The sequence below is a fragment of the Python bivittatus genome, unplaced genomic scaffold (genome assembly GCF_059951505.1).
Source record: "Python bivittatus isolate LINGU-HERP-01145 unplaced genomic scaffold, Pbiv_v1 ctg000810_np1212, whole genome shotgun sequence".
NCBI lineage: Eukaryota > Metazoa > Chordata > Lepidosauria > Squamata > Pythonidae > Python > Python bivittatus.
The window spans coordinates 1,103,164-1,123,248 of NW_028277111.1; the positions used below are offsets into that span (position 1 = coordinate 1,103,164).

At 44.8% G+C, this 20,085-nt stretch overlaps 1 protein-coding gene and 1 pseudogene across 3 annotated transcripts; both read right to left on the reverse strand.

The window, feature by feature from the left end:
* Positions 1-2,432: 2,432 nt before the first annotated feature.
* On the reverse strand, positions 2,433-9,780 carry LOC103057670 (uncharacterized). Of its 3 annotated transcripts, none has more exons than XM_088129558.1 (5): positions 9,263-9,780; positions 7,703-8,463; positions 5,986-6,085; positions 5,103-5,195; positions 2,433-4,384 (listed from the first exon to the last, which is right to left on the reverse strand). In XM_088129558.1, exons 2-5 carry the CDS (start codon positions 8,426-8,428, stop codon positions 3,336-3,338), a joined length of 1,968 nt encoding a protein of 655 aa, XP_087985684.1. In that variant the 5' UTR covers positions 8,429-8,463; positions 9,263-9,780; the 3' UTR covers positions 2,433-3,335. The 3 variants fall into 3 exon arrangements, with proteins under 3 accessions (XP_087985684.1, XP_087985685.1, XP_087985683.1); XM_088129557.1 differs by having other exon boundaries at positions 2,435-4,384; positions 6,010-6,085; positions 9,263-9,394; XM_088129559.1 differs by lacking the exon at positions 5,103-5,195 and having other exon boundaries at positions 6,010-6,085; positions 9,263-9,394.
* Positions 9,781-9,847: 67 nt separating this feature from the next.
* On the reverse strand, positions 9,848-18,219 carry LOC148213907 (uncharacterized; annotated as a pseudogene).
* Positions 18,220-20,085: the final 1,866 nt, after the last annotated feature.

The following is a 20,085-nucleotide window of genomic DNA, read 5'->3' on the forward strand; positions in this document are numbered from 1 at the left end:
CGGTCACGTAAATGCCATTTGCGACCTTCCCTGCCGGCTTCCCACAAGCAAAGTCAACGGGAAGTCACGAGTTGCTCCAGTAAGTCCTCCTGGCTTTCCTCTGTTTGCGCCATGCCACGCCCTCCACCCCATGGCCTTCCTGTGCTCACACTGCGCCACAGGACCCCCCTCCTCCAGCCTCCCCTGGCTTCCCTCAATTCATGCGCAGTCTGCGCCAGTCCCCCCAGGGCCTCCCCTGGCCTCCCCCCCCCCCGCGCAGCATCCCCACGTTCCTTACCTGGGACTCCCACCACTTCCCACTTAATGACCCGCATATCTTGGGGTTACGACGGCAACTGGGACTACTGGAATTGTTGTCGCTAAGCAGTGTGGTCATGTGACGTCACGCTTTGCAAGCCATTGCTTAGCAACGGCAAACGCGGTCACGGTTGCTGTCGTAACCCGAAGATTACTGTATTACTTGGTCACACAATTCTCTTCTCAAGGCTAACTTTCTAATTCCTTCCATTTCTCTGCCTAAAATTTAGTTTCTGGTCCCTGCTCATCTTCTTTAGCACTTCTCTGAACCTGTTCCTGTTCCTTCTTAAGGGTAGTACCCAGAACTGAACACTTCATGTGTGGTCTGACCAAAGTGAAATAAAACGGAACAATCACTTCCCATAATGTAGAAACTCTTCTTCTCTTGATGCAGCCTAAGGTTACATTGTCCTATTTTGTAGCCATCCTACATTGTTGACTTATTTACAGTCAATGCTGTTCTGAGAGATGTTTCAGAAGTAATATTACCAAACCAGACATTCCCCATTCTTCCATATGCGCATTTCTGTTTCTTAATTAAAGAAGTTGCTTAGGAAATGGGCTGAAAACTTACTTAGGAAACGAGCTGATACATTTTACATTGTATTCCATTATTTCCAGCCCTTGACTGTTCTGAATTTTATTTCTATCTTAGGACATTAGCCCTCCCACTCTATTTTGCGTCATCCTCAAATCTGATCAGCATTTCATCCCCCTCTTCGTCAAAGTCATTAAGTTAAAAAAAAAATGGAAGATTATAGAGTGCAGGATTGAGCCCTGTTACATCTCACCCAGTGCAGTTGAAAAGAGCCATGGATAAGCCCTGAAATACAATTTTCGGGTGGAATTGAAGGTGCTGGTTATTATCTAGAAAGCCTTACATGGCCTAGGGTCAGGTATCTGAGGAAGCATCCTGTTTGCATTGTTTCTACCTGCCCCATTAGGCTGGGTGGAGGGACGTGCTCTGGGTCTCATCAATTAGGGATTGTCATCTAGCAGGACCCAGGAGATGGGCCTTTTCTGGAGTTGGCCTCCCCTCTGGAACACCTTGCTACCTGAGGTTAGGTTGGTCCCGATTCTGCACACCTTTTGAAGACCTGGCTGTTTTCCCGGGCACTGGGGTTAGGAGAGTCCTTGAGCCCACACCCCGTTGGGGTCTTCAGCAGCCACTTTTAGTTGGTTGGAAAGCAATTACCCCAATTACTCGCAGCACTGGGGGTGGTGGGTAACTTGACGATGCTCTCTCTGCTCCTTTAGTTTTAATGTGTACTGCCGTTTTAACTTTTAGTTTTCGTTTTAACCTTTTGTAGTTTTGAACTTGTATGTTTCCTAAGATTCTATCGTTTTTTACTCGTGACGCCGACTAGAGTCACTTGTACAGCAAGATGGGCGGGATATATAAACTTGAAAATAAATAAATAAATAAATAAAAATTAAAAGAAAATTAAAGATTATGCCCCAAAGATTATGGCGCCTCATCTATCACCTCTATCAGGGGTTGTTTAATTTGCCATATGAAGCTCTGTGTTGGCTCTTCTTGTTTACTCACTGTTTTTTGCAAATGCTTCCAGAATTAGCAAGCTACTTCCGTAGGTTTGATCTGTCTCATTTCCCTCCAACATCTCCTTAAGAACCTAAGTAGTGCCCTGCTGGATTGGACCCCTGGCCCAGCAGTCTCTTCTCCCAGTGGCCCACCACCTGCACCAGGAAGCCCACTGGTCTCCCAGCAGATGGCCTTCAGAGGCAGCCGCCCTGCCTTCAAGGCTGATAGCCAGTGATCTCCAGGACTTCCATGAATTGATCCAACACCTTTCTGAAGCCATCCAAGCTGGTAGCCACTACCACATCTTAAATCAGCCCCAGCAGCAGAAGTTCCTCTCAAACACATTACGTATCCAAGCAAAGCGCATCAGACAGTTGGTCTCCTCTACCCCCTCTGTGCTCTTAACTGGAAGGTTCTCCATCATTGCATTTTAATGAACAAAAAGTTTCCTGCCCTGGGGAGATTCATAAATGTCTTTGTGATCCCTGAGCTTGGGGTGGGGTGGGGTGGGGATTTATTTCTGCACATTTGAAAGCTCTCCTCTTTGGAATCATTCTCTGTCTTTGCTTTTTTACTGAAACAATTAACAAAAATTAAACGCGCGCACACACACACACAGACAGAATGAATTGACCAAAAGATGGGTAATAAATGCAATCAAGAACCAAAGCTAACACTCAGCAGATAAATAGATACCCTTTTAAGGTAGATAACCATCTATCTATTTATGAATACATAAAAGATAAAATACAAAATACAAATACAAAAATTTTAAACACTCATACCCAATATTTGTAGCCCAAAAGATATTTCTATATGCAAAGGTAATCTATGAGGAAAAACATTAATATCGCTAAGAAATAGTGACAAATTCTGAATCAACTTTTCCTTAAATATACAGTTCTTCAAAACTCTTCACTGCTGCATTCATTCAGCTGTGGCAATTTCCCACACGTCTAAATATTGCTGATCCCACCCCACCACCTCCCGCAAAACTTAAACCCTTTGAGTTCCAGAGTTTTGCGATAACATATCTAATAATAACAACAGACTTTATTTTATCTTGCACCAACATTTAAGATAGGGTAAATAAATTGTAGACTGCAGGATTAATTAAAGAAGACTGTTGAATTATTTTTCCCAGTCTAAAGTTTCCATTCTGTCTAGAAAAGTTATCTTAATAGGCAATGATTTTCTGAAACAGATTGAAAAGGAATTCCATGCCAGAAAGAGCTCTAAGCAAATGGTCAAGTTTAAGTCAACTTCCCAAAGTTTTTTGAAGCTTAAAAGAGAATCTGCCTGATTGATGTAAGAATTTATACAATACTGACATTCCTTTAATTTTGAATTTAGATTATCTACAGTTGCTCAAATCTCGTATGGAATCTCCGATGACTGTTCTCTAGTTTCAGTTATTTCCAAACATAGCACTTTCATGTGTTTCATACCACTCTCATTTTCATTAATCCCATTGCCAATTGAGTTATCTCCCATACTAAGAACATTTATATGGTCTGTCTCCAGTATGAGTTCTTTGGTGGCTCTTCAGATTTCCTGCTTGCCTGAAGCACTTCCCACACTGAGAACACTTGTATGGTTTCTCTCCAGTATGAATCATCTGATGCCTCTTCAAGTTTATTCCTGTACTGAAGCATTTCCCACACTGAGAACATTTATAGGGTTTCTCTCCAGTATGGAATCTTTGGTGGGTCTTCAAATATCCTGACTGACTGAAGTATTTATCACAGTGAGAACATTTGTATGGCTTCTCTCCAGTATGAAATCTTTGATGAGTCTTCAAATATCCTGCCTGTCTGAAATATTTCCCACACTGAGAACATTTGTATGGCTTCTCTCCAGTATGAAATCTTTGGTGGGTCTTCAAACATCCAGCCTGACTGAAGCATTTCCCACACTGAAAACATTTGTATGGCTTTTCTCCAGTGTGACTTCTCTGATGTAACTTCAGGTTTCTTCTTGTACTTAAGCATTTCCCACACTGAGAACATTCATACTGTCTACCTTCTGTGGGACATGTTGGAATTCTGTTCAGTGAGTCTGCAAAACTAATGGTTTTCTCATATTCAGAAGACTTATTAGGTTCTTCATCCTGATGGTGACTTCCTTTCCCATACTCAAAGAAGGTGCACTTTTTCTCACTTATTTTGGCTTTCTCCTGTTGCCTAACTGAGGAATTATGCTGGAAGTTTTCCTCTGAATTGGGACATTCTTCATAGTCCTCACTGGAATGGATCACATCAAGTTCTACTCTATAGCGATATCTTCTACCATATTTGGAGAACAAAGGCATTTCTTCCTTAGTGGACTTACTGGTATTTTGGATAATCGACTCTATACATTCATTCTTTCTCTCCTCTCTCTCTGTCCTCTGCTGGTCTTCAGACTCAGCTCCTTCCCCCTGCATTTCTGCTCTCTCTTCCTTATTCCTGTAGCTTGTCTGTGGAGTCGTCCTACATTTTTCTTCCAACACATTTCCTCCATAATATGAATTCTCTTCATTAACTTCACTCTGTCTTCCATCATCTGGAGAGAAAGAGAAGAGATTTTATCAGGTTTTTCTTTCGATGTCTTGTTTTTTCTACAACATCCACAATTCTCTCTTTCTCTAGATCCCCATCAGTTCCTTTCTTTTATCATATAACCATGTGAATTGCTAGTTAGACGAATCTAAATCCAGATAATAAAGGCTGGAAATGTTACAATGGCATTCCAAACATACAGTATTACAATCAACCCTGGGTTTCACAGGCCATTCAGGGACAAGAGGGGCAGGTTAAACCTGAAGGCAAGGAGAGGCAGGAGAGAGGAGAAAGGAAAGTATAACTCCCTGGATTATCTGGAAGTTAGCATTCTGACCTTAAAGCTGCCAAGGTTGAGAAACACTGGCTTACACCATATAGACAAAATCTTGCCAGACTAAATCTGTACTACTGCAACTAGTGGATATACCTGGGAAATTCTAGGGAGTGGCTAAACTTCTTATACTTCCCACACTCCTGCTCTGGACTGTGTTGTCTCTTGTCTCTCTGCCCTTCCTAGAATGTTCCCTCTCCTTCCTGAGAACCTTGCTCTCTCCTGCAATCCACCACAGGAACGGATTAAAACTCAGATACATCTTGCTTTGTCAGAGTTGAGCATAGCAGACATGAACTTGGACAATCAACTTTTTTTTCCTATTCTGCAGGTAGCCAATATGACATTGGCTGATCTTTACAGGTGGGGCTTGAGGAACTCTCCTTACCCAAAGGATCTAGGTATCCACCCTCCTCCTGGTCTGTTGGGCGGGCTCGCTCAGCCTCCGCTTCATTGTCTGCAAAGACATGGCCTTGGTTCTCTGTCAAGAGGAGGAGACAATTACCCCAAGATTGAGGACCTTTCCTGCTCCAAGCCCAAGAACCATTAACACAGATCTGAGTTGCTTCCTGGAACACTTAGTTAGGAGGCCTGCTTACACACACAAATGGATCCCCCTGGTATTTGAGCCTTCATTTCAATGGACCCCGTAGATCTAACTGATCATTTCTGTCTCACCAGAATAACACCTGCCTCCATTCAGACCTGTAAATGGAGAAGATTTGAGAACCAAATCCCCATGATAGAAGGGAGACAAGGGGCAGGGGGTTGGTCTGTCTCTTCTGATTTACAGGAGCAGAAGAAAAGGAGGGTGAAAGACCTCCACTTTTAGAATTGGGCACAAGAGAAAAGAGCCAGTATCTGATTTACCACCTCCTGAAAAACAGAGTATATTCCAGTGAGAATGAGATCCTTGGATCTGCATCAAGCCCTTGCTTTACAGCGGTGTTTTTTTTAAATTTGGCAACTTTAAGATGTGTGGACTTCAACTCCCAGCATGCTGGCTGGGGAATTCTGGGAGTTGACGTCCACACATGTCCACAAAGTTGCCACGGTTGAGAAACACTGCTTTACACACAGCAAGCGCAAGGACAGAACTGATCCATCTATTTTGCTCCTCTGCAGGCTAAATTGCATTTACCCAAAACCCTTCTTCCAGAAAACTGACCCAAGTCATTTGGTTCCACCAGCCTAAGTTTGCCACAAATGCAAAAAAGAGAAAAGAGAAGAAAAGAGAAGAAAAACATTGGTTATTTCAGGGGAATCTTTACCCAATGTTCCCATCTTCATCTCACCGTTTTCTCTCTTCATAGCTTCCAGAGGCTTTTCTTCTGCATGTAAGAAATCCATCCGCTCTTCCTTTAAGGAACCCTGAAAAAAGGAGGACGCTGCAGCTCAGAAGGAAGGGACTGACTTTACACACACACACACACACACACACACCCCTCAGCAGTTCTCTGCTCCACAAGCCCAATACCAATTCAGTTACATAATTGTGGGGGTGGTCCCTGTGCTAGGCCACCATCTCATCCTGAAAGTACAAACTCTGCCTTTTCTGCAGGCATTCTGGAAACGACCCAGTAAGGCAGTGTCCAAACTTGGCCACTTTAAGATGAGTGGACTTCAACTCCCAGAATTCCCCAGCCAGCCATGCTGGCTGGGGAATTCTGGGAGTTGAAGTCCACTCATCTTAAAGTGGCCAAGTTTGGACAACACTGCAGTAAGGGCTGCTCCACTGAACGCCTGGCCCTAGGGCTGCTTTAACTGAATGGTGCCGTGGGGCTTTAGCTAGATGCAATTTTTAAAGTCTTGTTCTTTCTTTGACTTTGTCGTGCTCTGCCCAGAGTCTGACAATATAATATAATTAATATAATATCATATATAATATAATATAATATCATATATAATATCATATATAATATAATATAATATAATATAATATAATATAATATAATATAATATAATATAATATAATATAATATAATATAATATAATATAATATAATATAATATAATATAATGATCCCAGGCTAGAAATATTGTAAATATCAACGACATGGTTTTGCACCTGTGCTTCATAAGTCTTAGATACTGTCAACTGAGGTAAAAGAAAAATGGCCATCTCAGGCCCGGAGAAGCTACATCTGATTTTTCTCCCCACTGGGAAGGAATATGGGGCCCACCTTGAGAACAAGGAAGGAATGAGTGAGCCACTGAGGGGCGACATTGTGGAAAGACGACTGTGTCTTGAGAAAGAGGGAAGTGTGAGAAAGGAATTAAGGCCACCTTGATTTTGTTTAGTATAAGATAAGACAGAGAGAAATTTGGAGAAGCTTTTAAGATTGGTTGGCATCAGCCCTGTGAGGTCAAGAAATAGGCAAGGCAAGGATTCCCAGAATGCTCTTTATTGTAGTAGGGTAGAATAACAGGACCTTGAAAGTCTGTCCAAGTTTCTCTCTGTCCCATGTTATACTGAACAAAATCAAGGAGGGTTTTTTTTTTGAGTTTCTTTCTCACACATTCATCTTTCCTGGGGCTCATTTTTCCCCTTATTCTCAAGGTTAGTTCTATATCCCTTCACACCCACTGGGAAGCTCTTAAAGCAAATATTCTGCTGCCAATTTCTTTTTCAATGCAACCAAACCTACCTTGGATGGCTTTCTGCAAAGATACAGAAGATAACTACTGTAAAGGGTTTATCACGCAGTGTGGATGGAAAGATTCCCACAGCTGCCACTTAAGAAAGTGAAATGAATGTGCCAATAAAAATCTAACATTATGGTTCATTTGAAAAAAAATGAATCTGTCTGGCTACAAGGAACAAACTATTTATTTATAGAACAAGCAGAGTTCACTTGGCTCAGAAGATTTTGGACTTGCTATATAGTAGAAAGGAATAAGCTGACAACTGAAAAATAGTGGATGGCTGTAGCAACTTCCATCTATATTCTTTAATAGAAACCTTCAGAATTAACTCTTGAAACTTCACCTGCCATGTCCCTGATCTAGTCTGTTCCTGGCTCCGGAGGAAGTCCTCCACCAGGGCCACTGCCTGGGAACACGTGTCTGGCCTCCTGGCTTGGATCCAGTTCCGCAGTTCTGGTGGGAGGCTGGCCAGGAACTGCTCCAGGATCAGCAGCTCCAGGATCTGCTCCTTGGTGCGTCTCTCCGGCCTCAACCACTGGAGACACAGCTGCTGGAGTTGGCCATAAAGCCTCCTGGGGTCTCCCACCTCCTGGCAGCAGAACTGCCGAAAATGCTGCCGCTGCATCTCCATTCTCAGGGCTTCCCTTCGCAAGATGGCGGCCTTGACCTTCCCGTAATCTTCTTGGTCTCTGGCTTCCAGGGTTCGGAAGGCCTCTTCCACTCCTCCGCTCAGAGCGGGCAGGAGACGGGCCGCCCACTCTCCTCTGGGCCACCGGCAGGCTTGGGCCACCTGCTCGAAGGAGGCCAGGAAGGCCTTGGGGTCTTCCCAGGGAGACATCTCTGACATCATCAGGGGGTTTCCTCCTCCTGGATGGAGTGTCCTCAGGAACTCCTGCCACTGGGCTTCCCAGCGTTGTTGTCTCGCTTTGCAAGTTTCCCCTTTGCTCCTGCATGATGTTCCCCATCCTGGCTGCTTGATCATACCTTCAGATCCAAGAGCACTGGTGGCTTTTCCTGCTCCTTCTAGTCCCCCTTCCAGTTTGGGCTCTATAGAAATTTGCTCCTTCATTGCTTTCACTCCTGATGGTGGACTTTGTGGCAGACCTAACAGAGAACGGAACATGCACAGTTATCCACCTGCAGTTTCAGGGGGATTCTGTCCCTCAACCCAAGAACGATCGTGGTCTAGGGGTGAAAGTGTTCAACTGGCACCCCCTTGGTCATAGAAGATCCCTGGGGGACTTGGCACTCAGCTCAAGAGCCAGGATGGGTTAGTAGTGAAGGTGCTGGACTACGAGCAGGGAGACCCAGATCCTGGGCCCCCACAACCCCAGAAGCTCCCTGGGGGATTTTGGAGTAATCACTCTTGGCCCAACCTACCATGCAGGATGGTGGTTGGGGGAAAAATATGAGGAGGGAGTACCATTGTCTGAAGGACAAGCCATGCATGTCTATTAAATAAAGAAACAGTGTCCTTGTAAAATAAGACTGTAGAAGTTTCCTCCCCTAGAGCTGAGATCTTGGTGACTTCCTGGGATCTACAGTCCTCTCCTGCCCTGATAGACACCTTCACACACACACACACCGACTTCTTCCGGGACGCTCCTCAACTTCCCAGCACCTACTCAGGCCTCCCCTTCAAGCCGCACCAACCCCGGCCCTGTTTAGCTTTCAAGCCCAGCCAGCCGCCATCGATTCCTCGCATCCCGCAAAGCTTTCTGCAGTCCCCGCGGCAGAGCGACCGCCCGGCCAGGACTGTAACCCCCCCCATATCGGGAGGAGGCAGAGAGGCTCCCATTCCCCCCGCATGCATGTCCCCCCAGGCGATCGGACCTCGGGCGTGGCTTACGGGCAAACCCGCCCCGCATCCTCCAACCCGACTTGGCACCCGGCTGGGGCGCACCTGTTTCGTGCCCGGAGGGGGCACCGGGGCAGCAGGGCTCCCGCGCGAGTCTCCTTCTCCAGCCACAGCAGGGCCGAAGGGGAATCGCCCTCCCGGGAGCGATGGAGAGGCCAGCCGGGCCCTCTCGGGTGCGGGGCTGCGGCTCAGGGCTGGGCGCGGCGGGGCCGAGACCCGCGGGCGCCCCGGAGGTTTCCTGCGGGCGAGGGGCCGCGGGAGGCGTCCGCTGCGCCTCTCGTCTCCGGCGGATCGCGGCGCTGGGCTTCGCCCTTGTTCTCCTCGGGTTCCGGGGCGGACCCGCCGAGGACTTTTCTCCCGGTGGCTGGCTCGGCTCGCCCCCTCCTGGGCGCCTCCGGTCCTCCGCGCCGCTGCAAAGCGAAGGAGCCCGGGAGAAGCGGCTGGATCCGGCCGGCTCGGACCGACCGAGCCCGCTTGCTGCCGGCGCCGTGCGTGGCGCCAAGGCGGAGAAGGGGTTAATCCGGCAGGCCCGGGTTGAGCGGGGGGCGGGGGGCGATTTGAAAATCGCTTCCCGCACTTAGGACCGCGCTTTCCAAGGCTGCCCCGTCGCGAATGACTCCGGGCCGCTTCTCAAATCCGAAGCGACCTGGAAAAGGCCTTCGGGTCCGACTCCTGCGCGGGGCAGCGATCCGAATTCAAGCACTCCTGTCGAATGGCCGCTCCCGGTGGCTCCTCTTTGGAGAACTGGCGCCGTTGTCCAACGGAAGGTTGCGGTAAAGTTCAGCTGGACTTTGCCTTCCTGTCCGTGAAATCCGGAGTAAATCCGTCCTTTAAGCCTTCCCCTGCATTCCGGAGCATGGGAAAAGAGACCTTGATCTTTCTTCTGTTATGACCGCCTTTCAGTTATTTGATGAATGGCTCATCTCCCACACCGTTTTCTCAAGGCCAAACATTCTTCAGCTCCTTCAACCTCTCTTCATAGGACCTAAGTAGAAGTGAATCACACTTCTGTTGATGCGGTTTAAAATGACATTTTGCAAATAGCTTCTCAGGTTTATCTAGGTCAGGGGTTCCCACCCTGGGGTGCCCGCACCCCCAGGGGGTGCGAGATGGAATTTCAGGGGGTGTGACAATTTTATGCACTGAGTTAAAAGCTGCTTTTTTAAAGTTCAATTTATTCACCCACATTAGGAATGAGACGTCTTCGTCTTCAAATGCGATATTACTTTTGTAGGGGGTGCGAACATTCATCAAGCATTTCCTAGGGGTGTGGGGCATAGAAGAGGTTGGGAACCGCTGATCTAGGTGAATGTAGTTTCAATTTAGCCCTTTCCCGAGGCTTTCAGCTGTATTTTTGCCAGAACTGTCTTTATCTGACTGAATGTATTTCATGAAACTAGGGATAAAGAGTCCTTGTGATTGAAATGTGTCTTGCAAAAGTATCGCAATGTGTCTTCCAGGAATGGGGCTTTTTGCAAAGGAAGGTGTCGCCCCAATGAGAGTTGAAAGTGTTATAGATTAAAAATAATTTTAAAATCCAAGTGGTTTTAAGAGGCTTCCCAAAAAAGCCTGCTTCGTTGTGCTCAGCAGCTTTTGCAAACTTTCTAAGATCCATTCTCAAAGTTGTACTTTTCCCCAGACCTCCTCTACCATTACTTAGTGCAGAGTTTGTCAACCTTGGCAACTTGAAGATGCGCGGACTTCAACTCCCAGAATTCCCCAGCCAGCCATGCTGGCTGGGGAATTCTGGGAGTTGAAGTCCAGGCATCTTCAAGTTGCCAAGGTTGACAAACTCTGCTCTAGATTCTAGAATACAGTAGAGGTGTCCGGGGGGGGTTGGTGGTCATATAACCATGTAATCAAAGCCCTACCCCTTTTTAATGTGTGTTGCTATGGGTTGAAAGCTGGACTTTATTAGAGTCTCCCTATTCCTTTATTAAACCATAACACAAAGAAAGAAGAAGAAAATGTTCGATACAGAACAAGATTATGTACATACGCGGAGGCAGAAGGAAAGAAAGTTTTATTTCTTAAGAGGGAAAACAAGCATTAAACTTCCATATTCGATGTTTCTATCCAGAAAGCCATTGGTACAGCCCAAATTCATCTATTAAGATAAACGTTAATAGAACTCACCATTGAGGACCAGATTGGAATAACCCTTTCTGTAGATATACAATTCTTCCCAATTTCTTTGCTGTTGTATTCATTTTTCCAATCATGGTTTCAAAAACATCACTGATCCCAAGGACAATTTACTATAGTGTTCTCAATTTGACAATTTAAGAAATATGCCAGCTGAAAACAGGAAAAGGATTAATGTTTATGTCATAATGGCTGTAAGTTTTAGAGAAATGTAGAGGAGACAAATAGCAAGAATAATTACCATAGACTGTTGAGTGATTTTCTCAATTTGTTATAAAATGTTTGAACAAAAGAATGGATTGAGCATTGCCAGCAATTGGATTACGTTTTTTTTCAAGATAATCAAGAAAGACTACAATAGTCTCTCATATTTCCTTGTCTTAATGAAGTAAGTCAGAGTTCATTGGCATCTCGTCCTCTGCCGTCCTCTTCTCCTTTTGCCTTCAATCTTTCCCAGCATCAGGGTCTTCTCCAAAGAGATCTCTCTTCGCATTAGGTGACCAAAATATCTGAGCTTGAGCTTCATTATCGATCCTTCCAATGAGCAATCAGGGTTGATTTCCTTTAAGATTGACTGGTTTGACCTCCTAGCAGTCCAGGGGACTCTCAAGAGTCTTCTCCAGCACCACAGTTCAAAGGCATCAATTCTTCGGCGCTCGGCCTTTTTTATGGTCCAGCTCTCACAGCCATACATTACTACTGGAAAAACCATAGCTTTGACTATGCGGATCTTTGTCGGCAAGGTGACGTCTCTGCTTTTTAATATGCTATCTAGACTTGCCATGGCTTTCCTCCCAAGGAGCAAGCGTCTTTTAATTTCATGGCTGCAGTCTCCGTCTGCGGTGATCTTGGAGCCCAAATAAATGAAGTCTGTTACTGCTTCCATTTCTACCCCTTCTATTTGCCAGGTATTGATGGGTCCAGATGCCATGATCTTAGTTTTTTTAATGTTGAGTTTCAAGCCAGCTTTTGCACTCTCCTCTTTCACCCTCATCAAGAGGCTCTTTAGTTCTTCTTCACTTTCTGCCATTAGGGTGGTATCGTCCGCATATCTGAGGTTGTTGATGATTCTCCCTGCAATCTTGATTCCGGCTTGTGATTCTTCCAGCCTGGCATTTCTCATGATGTACTCTGCATATAGGTTAAATAAGCAGGGTGACAGTATACAGCCTTGTCGTACACCTTTCCCTATTTTGAACCAATCGGTTGTTCCATGACCGGTTCTAACTGTTGCTTCTTGGCCCGCATACAGATTTCTCAGGAGACAGGTAAGGTGGTCTGGTACTCCCATCTCTTTAAGAATTTGCCACAGTTTGTTGTGATCCACACAATCAAAGGCTTTTGCATAGTCAATGAAGCAGAAGTAGATATTTTTCTGGAACTCTCGTGCTTTCTCCATGATCCAGCGAATGTTGGCGATTTGATCTCTAGTTCCTCTGCCTCTTCGAAAGCTTGTACATCCGGTAGTTCTCGGTTCATGTATTGCTGAAGCCTAGCTTGTAGGATTTTGAGCATAACCTTGCTAGCATGTGAAATGAGTGCAACTGTGCGATAGTTTGAGCATTCTTTGGCGTTGCCCTTCTTTGGAATTGGAACATAAACTGACCTTTTCCAATCCCGTGGCCACTGTTGCGTTTTCCAAACTTGCTGGCATATTGAGTGCAGCACTTTAACACCATCATCTTTTAGTATTTTAAATAACTCAGCTGGAATACTGTCATCTCCACTAGCTTTGTTGTTAGCAATGCTTCCTAAGGCCCACTTGACTTCACTCTCTAGGATGTCTGGCTCAAGGTCAGTGACCACACCAGCATGGACATCAGGGACATTAAGATCTTTCTTGTATAGTTCTTCTGTGTATTCTTGCCACCGCTTCTTAATCTCTTCTGCTTCTGTTAGGTCCCTGCCTTTTTTGTCCTTTATCATGCCCATCTTTGCACTCAACGTTCCTTTCATATCTCCAATTTTCTTGTAGAGATCTCTAGTCTTCCCCATTCTATTGTTTTCCTCAATTTCTTTGCATTGTTCATTTAAGAAGGCCTTCTTATCTCTCCTTGCTATTCTCTGGAAATCTGCATTCAGTTGCTTATATCTTTCCCTTTCACCCTTGCTTTTCACATTCCTTCTTTCCACAGCTATTTGTAAAGCCTCATCAGACAGCCATTTTGCTTTCTTGCATTTCTTTTTCTTTGGGATGGTTTTAGTTGCTGCCTCCTGTACAATGTTACGGACCTCTGTCCATAGTTCTTCAGGCACTCTGTCTACCAAATCTAATCCTCTAAATCTATTCATCACCTTCACTGTGTACTCACAAGGAATATGATCTAAGTCATACCTGAGTGGTCTAGTGGTTTTCCCTACATTCTTCAGTTTAAGCCTAAATTTTGCAGTAAGAAGCTCATGATCTGAGCCACAGTCAGCTCCTGGTCTTGTTTTTGCTGTCTGTATAGAGCTTCTCCATCTTTGGCTGCAAAGTATATAATCAATCTGGTTTCGGTATTGACCATCTGGTGATGTCCATGTGTAGAGTCGTCTCTTGTGTTGTTGGAAAAGAGTGTTTGCTATGACTAGCTTGTTCTCTTGACAGAACTCTATTAGCCTTTGCCCTGCTTCATTTTGTACTCCAAGGCCAAACTTGCCTGTTATTCCGATTACTCCTTGACTTCCTACTTTAGCATTCCAATCCCCTATGATGAAAAGGACATCTTTTTGGTGCTAGTTCTAGAAGGTGTTGTAGGTCTTCATAGAACCGGTCAACTTCAGCTTCTTCAGCATCAGTGGTTGGGGCATAGACTTGGATGACTGTGATGTTGAATGGTTTGCCTTGGATACGCACTGAGATCATTCTGTCGTTTTTGAGGTTGTACCCCATTACTGCCTTTCCCACTCTCTTATTCACTATGAGTGCAACTCCATTTCTTCTAAGGGTTTCTTGGCCACAGTAGTAGATATAATGGTCACCTGAATTAAATTCACCCATTCCCGTCCATTTCAATTCGCTGATTCCCAAGATGTCGACGTTCAATCTTGTCATCTCATGTTTGACCACATCCAGCTTGCCTTGGTTCATAGATCTTACATTCCAGGTACCGATACAATATTGTTCTTTACAGCATCGGACCTTCTTTTCGCTTCCAGATACATCCACAGCTGAACGTCCTTTCGGCTTTGGCCCAGCCGCTTCACTCTTTCTGGAGCTGCTTGGAATTGCCCTCCGCTCTTCCCCAGTAGCATATTGGACACCTTCCGACCTGAGGGGCTCATCTTCCGGTGTCATATCTTTTAGCCTTTTGACATTGTCCATGGGGTTTTCTTGGCAAGGGTACTGGAGTGGGGTGCCATTTCCTTCTCCAGTGGACCCCATTTTGTCAGAACTCTCTGTCATGACCTGTCCGTCTTGGGTGGCCCTGCACGGTAGAGCTCATGGCTCCACTGAGTTACGCAAGCCCCTTCGCCACGACAAGGCAGTGATCCATGAAGGGGAGGAAAAGCCCTACAGAAATGCTTTTCACACTAAGAATATTTGTATGTTTCAGTATTGTATATACCATCTGATGTCTGTTCAACTTCTCTTTTCCAGTTAAGTCTTTCCCACAGACCTCTCTGAGGACATTTGTATGGTCTCTCTCCCATATGAATTTTCTGGTGTCTCCTCAACATATCCTTTTAAATGAAGTACTGTATTTCCCAGACTGGAATGCTGACATGACTTCTCTCCAGTATGAAATCTTCGGTGGATTTCCTCCCTGGCTGAAGCACTTCCCACACGGGCACATTTATATGATCTCCAGGTCTTGTGTATCTTCAGGTCTCCTCTCAGTGAAGAGTTTCCCACACCGAAAACTTCTGAAAGGCTTCTCTCCAGTATGAATTCTTTGATGGATCTTTACATTTCTTTTAGGTCTGAAGCATTTTCCACAGTGAGAACATTCATACTGTCCCCCTTTAGTTTTACCTACTTGAATTCCTTTGAGAGAGTTTGTACAACTAATCATCTTCCCATGTTGAGGAAACTCGTATGTTTTTTCTTCTTGATGATCACTCAAATCAATTCCCTTTCCATGATCTGAAAATGTGTGGTTTTTTTCCTCTTATTTTGGTTTTCTCCTGTTGATTGAGTAATTAGGCTGGAGGTTTTCCTCTGAATTGGGACATTCTTCATTGTCCTCTCTGGAATGGGTCACTTGAAGTTTTACTCTGTAGCAATACCTTCTACTATATTTGGGGAACAAAGACATTTCATCCTTGGTAGCCTTACTGGCATTTTGGATAATGGATTCTGTACATTTTTTCTTTCTCTAGTGTTCTCAGAACAGGTCCTTCCATTTCTATTCTTTTCCTTATTCCCACAGTTTGTCGGTGGAGTGGTCTTGCACTTCTCTTCTAGCTGATTAACTCCACCATGAGAACTCTCCACATTAACTTCCATTTCTGTTCCATCACCAGCAAAGAGAGAGAAGATACATTCTGATCTCCTGAGAGCCAGTAATGTTTGATCATTTCCTTTTGATTGACATTCCTTCCTGGTATATTGTTTTCTCTTTAAAATCCATGTTCTTTTCTTTACACTCATGTCCATCCACTCCTACTGTCAAAGGCTATCCTTGAAAATTCTAGCACATCAAAATACAATTGGAATTCTGAAGACAAATAAATTCAGGTTAAAAAAGTGAAAAACAAACGAACGGATTATCAAACAAATCAACCCAGAGTTCTCACTCAAGCATGGAGAAGATCTGAAGTTTGGATTCCCTTGATGGGGAGGGGGGGGGGGACAAGATGGGTTGGTCCATTCCTTCTGACTCACAGAAGATAGAAATAGAACAGCTGCACTTTTTAGAGTTGGGCACAAGAGGAACAGTTTGAAGAGGCCATCTCTGATTCAAAATCTCCTGAAGAACAGGGTAGATTCTGATGAGAATGTGATCCTTGGGTTGAATTTGTGCTATTCTTCCACAGGATGGTGTAGCTAGCTTCTGGCTCTTCTGCTCAAAGGCAAGGAATTAGCAAATATTTGCTTCCTTCACAACCTGGACGGTGTAGCTGTTTTGATCCGTGCAAGCAACCTTTGCCAAAATCCTCTCTTGCAAGTTACAGATCCAGCTTCCAGATTAGATTCGGCTTTCAGTTTGGTGGCAGAAGAATCCCACAAATTCAAAACCAGGAAGACGTTCAGTACTCCAGGAGAATCCTTAGCATATGGCTCTCCTTCTCATCTGTTTCTCTCTTCACAGTCTCCCCGGGCTCTTCCTTCACATCTAAGAAAACTGCCTGTTCTTCTTTTAATGACCCTAAAGCAGTGAGGACAAACTCGGAACAGAAAGTTTATTTTTGTCCCCAACCACCTCCCCACCCCTCCTGGCCAGCAGCTCTCTGGTTCTCATCTGTCTGGTCAAAAGCCAATTAAGTTACATAATTATGAACAACATGACCTTTTTCCTCTAAAAAATGCCGAGGAGTACTGTTCAAATGGCTAGAAATGGTAAAAAAATGCTTAGCAAGAGGCAAGGACTGTGATTCCTTTAAGGAAGGGGGGCATAAAGAAGAGCAGAAGCTGTTGCTTTATATCTTTTTTCTTTCTTTTCTATTTTTCTTTTCCTTTTTTTCTCCTTTCTTGCACTTTTAGCTTTCTCTTTGATCTTTTTCTCTTTTTTTCCTCCTTTATATTAGTTTGCATTCATTTTATCTTCCTTTTTAAAAAAATCTCTAATAAAAATGATATGAAAAAAAGGAGAGTGTCCCATTTATAGAAAATGGGAATTAAATAAGGGAATTTCAGTTGGTCCAAAAGATTTTGGACTTTGCAACATCGCTGCATTCCCAGGCCAAGAGAAGCGACACTCTCATTTTTCTCCCCATCGTGTAGCTTTTAGAAGTGACATCGTTCGGCCCATTTCTTGTTAAATGCAACTAAATCTACCTGTGCGGGCTTTCTGTAAAGACAAGAAAGATCGTTATTGTAAAGGTGGACAGATTGGTACAGCTAGAAAGATTCCCATAGTTAAGAAAGCAACATAAACTATTCTAATTGTCAATAACGTTAAGCAGTGTGATTCACTTAAAAACTCTTGAAATTTCACCTGCCTTGTCCCAGATCTCTTGTTCCTGACTCCGGAAGAAGTCTTCTACCAAGTCCTCAACATAGTTAACTTAGAGTGGAATCTTAAAATAATCTACTGTAGGTAACTGAACTGTAAAAAATAATTATGGGCAACTGCTCACATTGAGTTCATCTTTCTGAAATAATTATTTGAAGATAGAACAAATGGAGCAGTTCCGTCCCACTTTTGTCAGCCTGCAGTGCACCCAAATACGTCCCACTAAATAAGGTAAAATCCAGTGGAAGGCACCCCTTAATAACTTCAGTTTTCCTGCCATTACAGCCAAGGGTTTCTCCGGTCCCTCAAACTGTTTTCTTCCAGGATTTTTCTCAACTTCCCACTCTATTCCACAGTCCTCCTATTCTTTGGGCCTCCCATCCAAGTAGCATCCTAAGCAGAGTCTACTTAGCTTCCCAGGACAGCCAAGAACAAACTGGTGCTGCCACCTGCTGGTCAAACCCTGATTTGCAAACGCTGCTGCACAAGACAAGCTGGACTTAGGATCCCCAGGTAGGGGAAGGCAGGGAAGGGCTATCAGTGTTTCTCAAACTTGGCAGACTTTAAGACGTATGGACTTCAACTCCCAGAATCCCCCAGCCAGCATGAAGTTGAAGTCCACACGCCTTAAAGTTGCCAAGTTTGAGAAACACTGGGATGGATAGAGTTCCGCATCTGCAGCGTGTGTTCTCCTCTGGAGGGCATCCTGCCCGCCCTGATTTGCCTGAGGCTGGAGGGCTCAAAGACTTGCTGGCACATCCTAGGCACCCCCATCCTGGGGGTTTACACGTCTCTGGCATGTGAGGATAGGGGCAAGAGAGTGGCGGGGGCTTGACAGTGCCCCAAACCAGCAGCATGGAGGCCAGAAAGAAGAAGGGAACCCAGGCTTGGCTTCTGGTGTTGCGGATGCTCACTCGATGGGTGGGTTGGCTGGCGGGCGTTGGGGCATCCTTCCTGCTGAGCTGGAGGGGAGGCTGCGGCAGATCCAACCCTTCCCTCGCCTCCTTTGTCGCTTGGGGGGCTTGGAGGTGGGAAAGGCTCCCAGGCAGGAAGAGAAAGGGGCCCGCTGCCCCGATGCATTTGGTCCCGGGCAGAACCCGATGCTTGCTTCAGATGGAGCAGGCTGAGAAACAAAGCAGCAGGAAGGCAAGGGGAAATCCAGAGAGTTCTACTCAGGAGTAAAAATGGCTAAGATTTATGAGGCTATAGGATTGCAGGGGGCAGCGTCTGGCTGACCATTTCTGTGCTCCTGAAACTAAATAGGCTTAGTCCTCAACTTACGACCATTCGTTTAACAACTGTTTGAAGTTACGATGGTGTTGAACAAGGGGACTTACAACTGGTCCTTATACTTATAAGTGTCATAGCACCCCCACAGTCATGTAATTGCAATCTGGACGCTTAGCAGCCAGCTCGCATTTATGACGGTTGCAGTGTGCCAGGGTCACATGATTGCCAATTGCAACCTTCCCAGCCAGCTTCCGGCAAGCAGAATCAATGGGGAACTGTGTGATTTGCTTAACGACTGCATGATTCGCTTAATGACCACTGCAAAAAAGGTTGTAAAATCGGTCATGACTTGCTTAACAACTGCCCTTCTTAACAAAGACTTTTGCAGTCCCTATCGTGGTTGTTAAGTGAGGACTACCTGTATTCAGGGATAGGAGACCAACAGGAAATAGGATAGACTGGAAGATTGAAAATAATAAAAACTGCTTCCATAGCTGCCAAGAAAACTGCATGGACAATGTTTTTGGAGAAAAATGGCATGGAAATACCAGGAATAAAATCAGTCAATCAATTCTCTGGAGTCCAGCTCAATTTGAAGGAGAATTTATTTTAAGGCTTTGCAGGTGTAGTTCTGAAGTCCCCGAAGGCAAGTTTATTTAAGTCATCAGTTCTACAAAGGTGGCCTTGCCTGGGCTTGGAAGGTACCCTGGCTGGGGAATTCTGGGAGTTGAAGTCCACACATCTGAAAGTTGCTGAGGCTGAGAAACAGATTTCTGGAGCTCTCTCTGCCACTGACTGTAATGCTTGGGCAAAAATGTTCCCTGAAGCATTGGGATCATAATATTATAGAAGTGGAAGTGGATTTGGCCATCAAATCCAGCTGACAATAAAATGTGTTAGTCAGAAAAGGTGCTATCAGGCTCCCGACTTCCTGCTCTGTGCAGGAATTCCGATAAAAACATCCAGAATTGGTGGTTATTATCCTAAACTGCTAATGGTCTCGAACATAATTATGAAAACCTTGAAGCCCAACCTGTAATATATAAGCCATGTCTCCACTCTGTCCTGATGGGAATTTATGTCCACTTTCCCAGTAATCTTTGTCACCCGTCTCTGAATTCTTCCGGCCTGCCTAAATCTTTCTTAAAAGCTGAAGCCCAGAGAGGAAAACAGCATGGGAAGGAACTGGGGCTGAACGGGGTCTCAACCAAGCAGAATAAAGTGGAATTATGATTTCTCATAATTTGAAAACACTGATTGAAAGGTTGAATATGAAAGTAGCCAACAGCGGTTCAATAATTGGAAGGGATCAGAACGTTTTGTCCTACTCCATTCACAAAATGGGTGTTGCAAGGACTTGGCTAGTCAGCAAGAACAAACAACTTGTGCAAGGAA

Excerpts from the sequence above, each read along its gene's own strand:
- LOC103057670 (XM_088129558.1), bottom strand. The coding sequence starts at position 8,428 with ATGAAGGAGCAAATTTCTATAGAGCCCAAACTGGAAGGGGGACTAGAA. Across the intron at positions 5,196-5,985 it reads GATGAAGATGGGAACATTGG|AGAACCAAGGCCATGTCTTT; the intron begins GTAAAGATTCCC and ends TCCTCTTGACAG. Across the intron at positions 4,385-5,102 it reads TGGATACCTAGATCCTTTGG|ATGATGGAAGACAGAGTGAA; the intron begins GTAAGGAGAGTT and ends CTTTCTCTCCAG.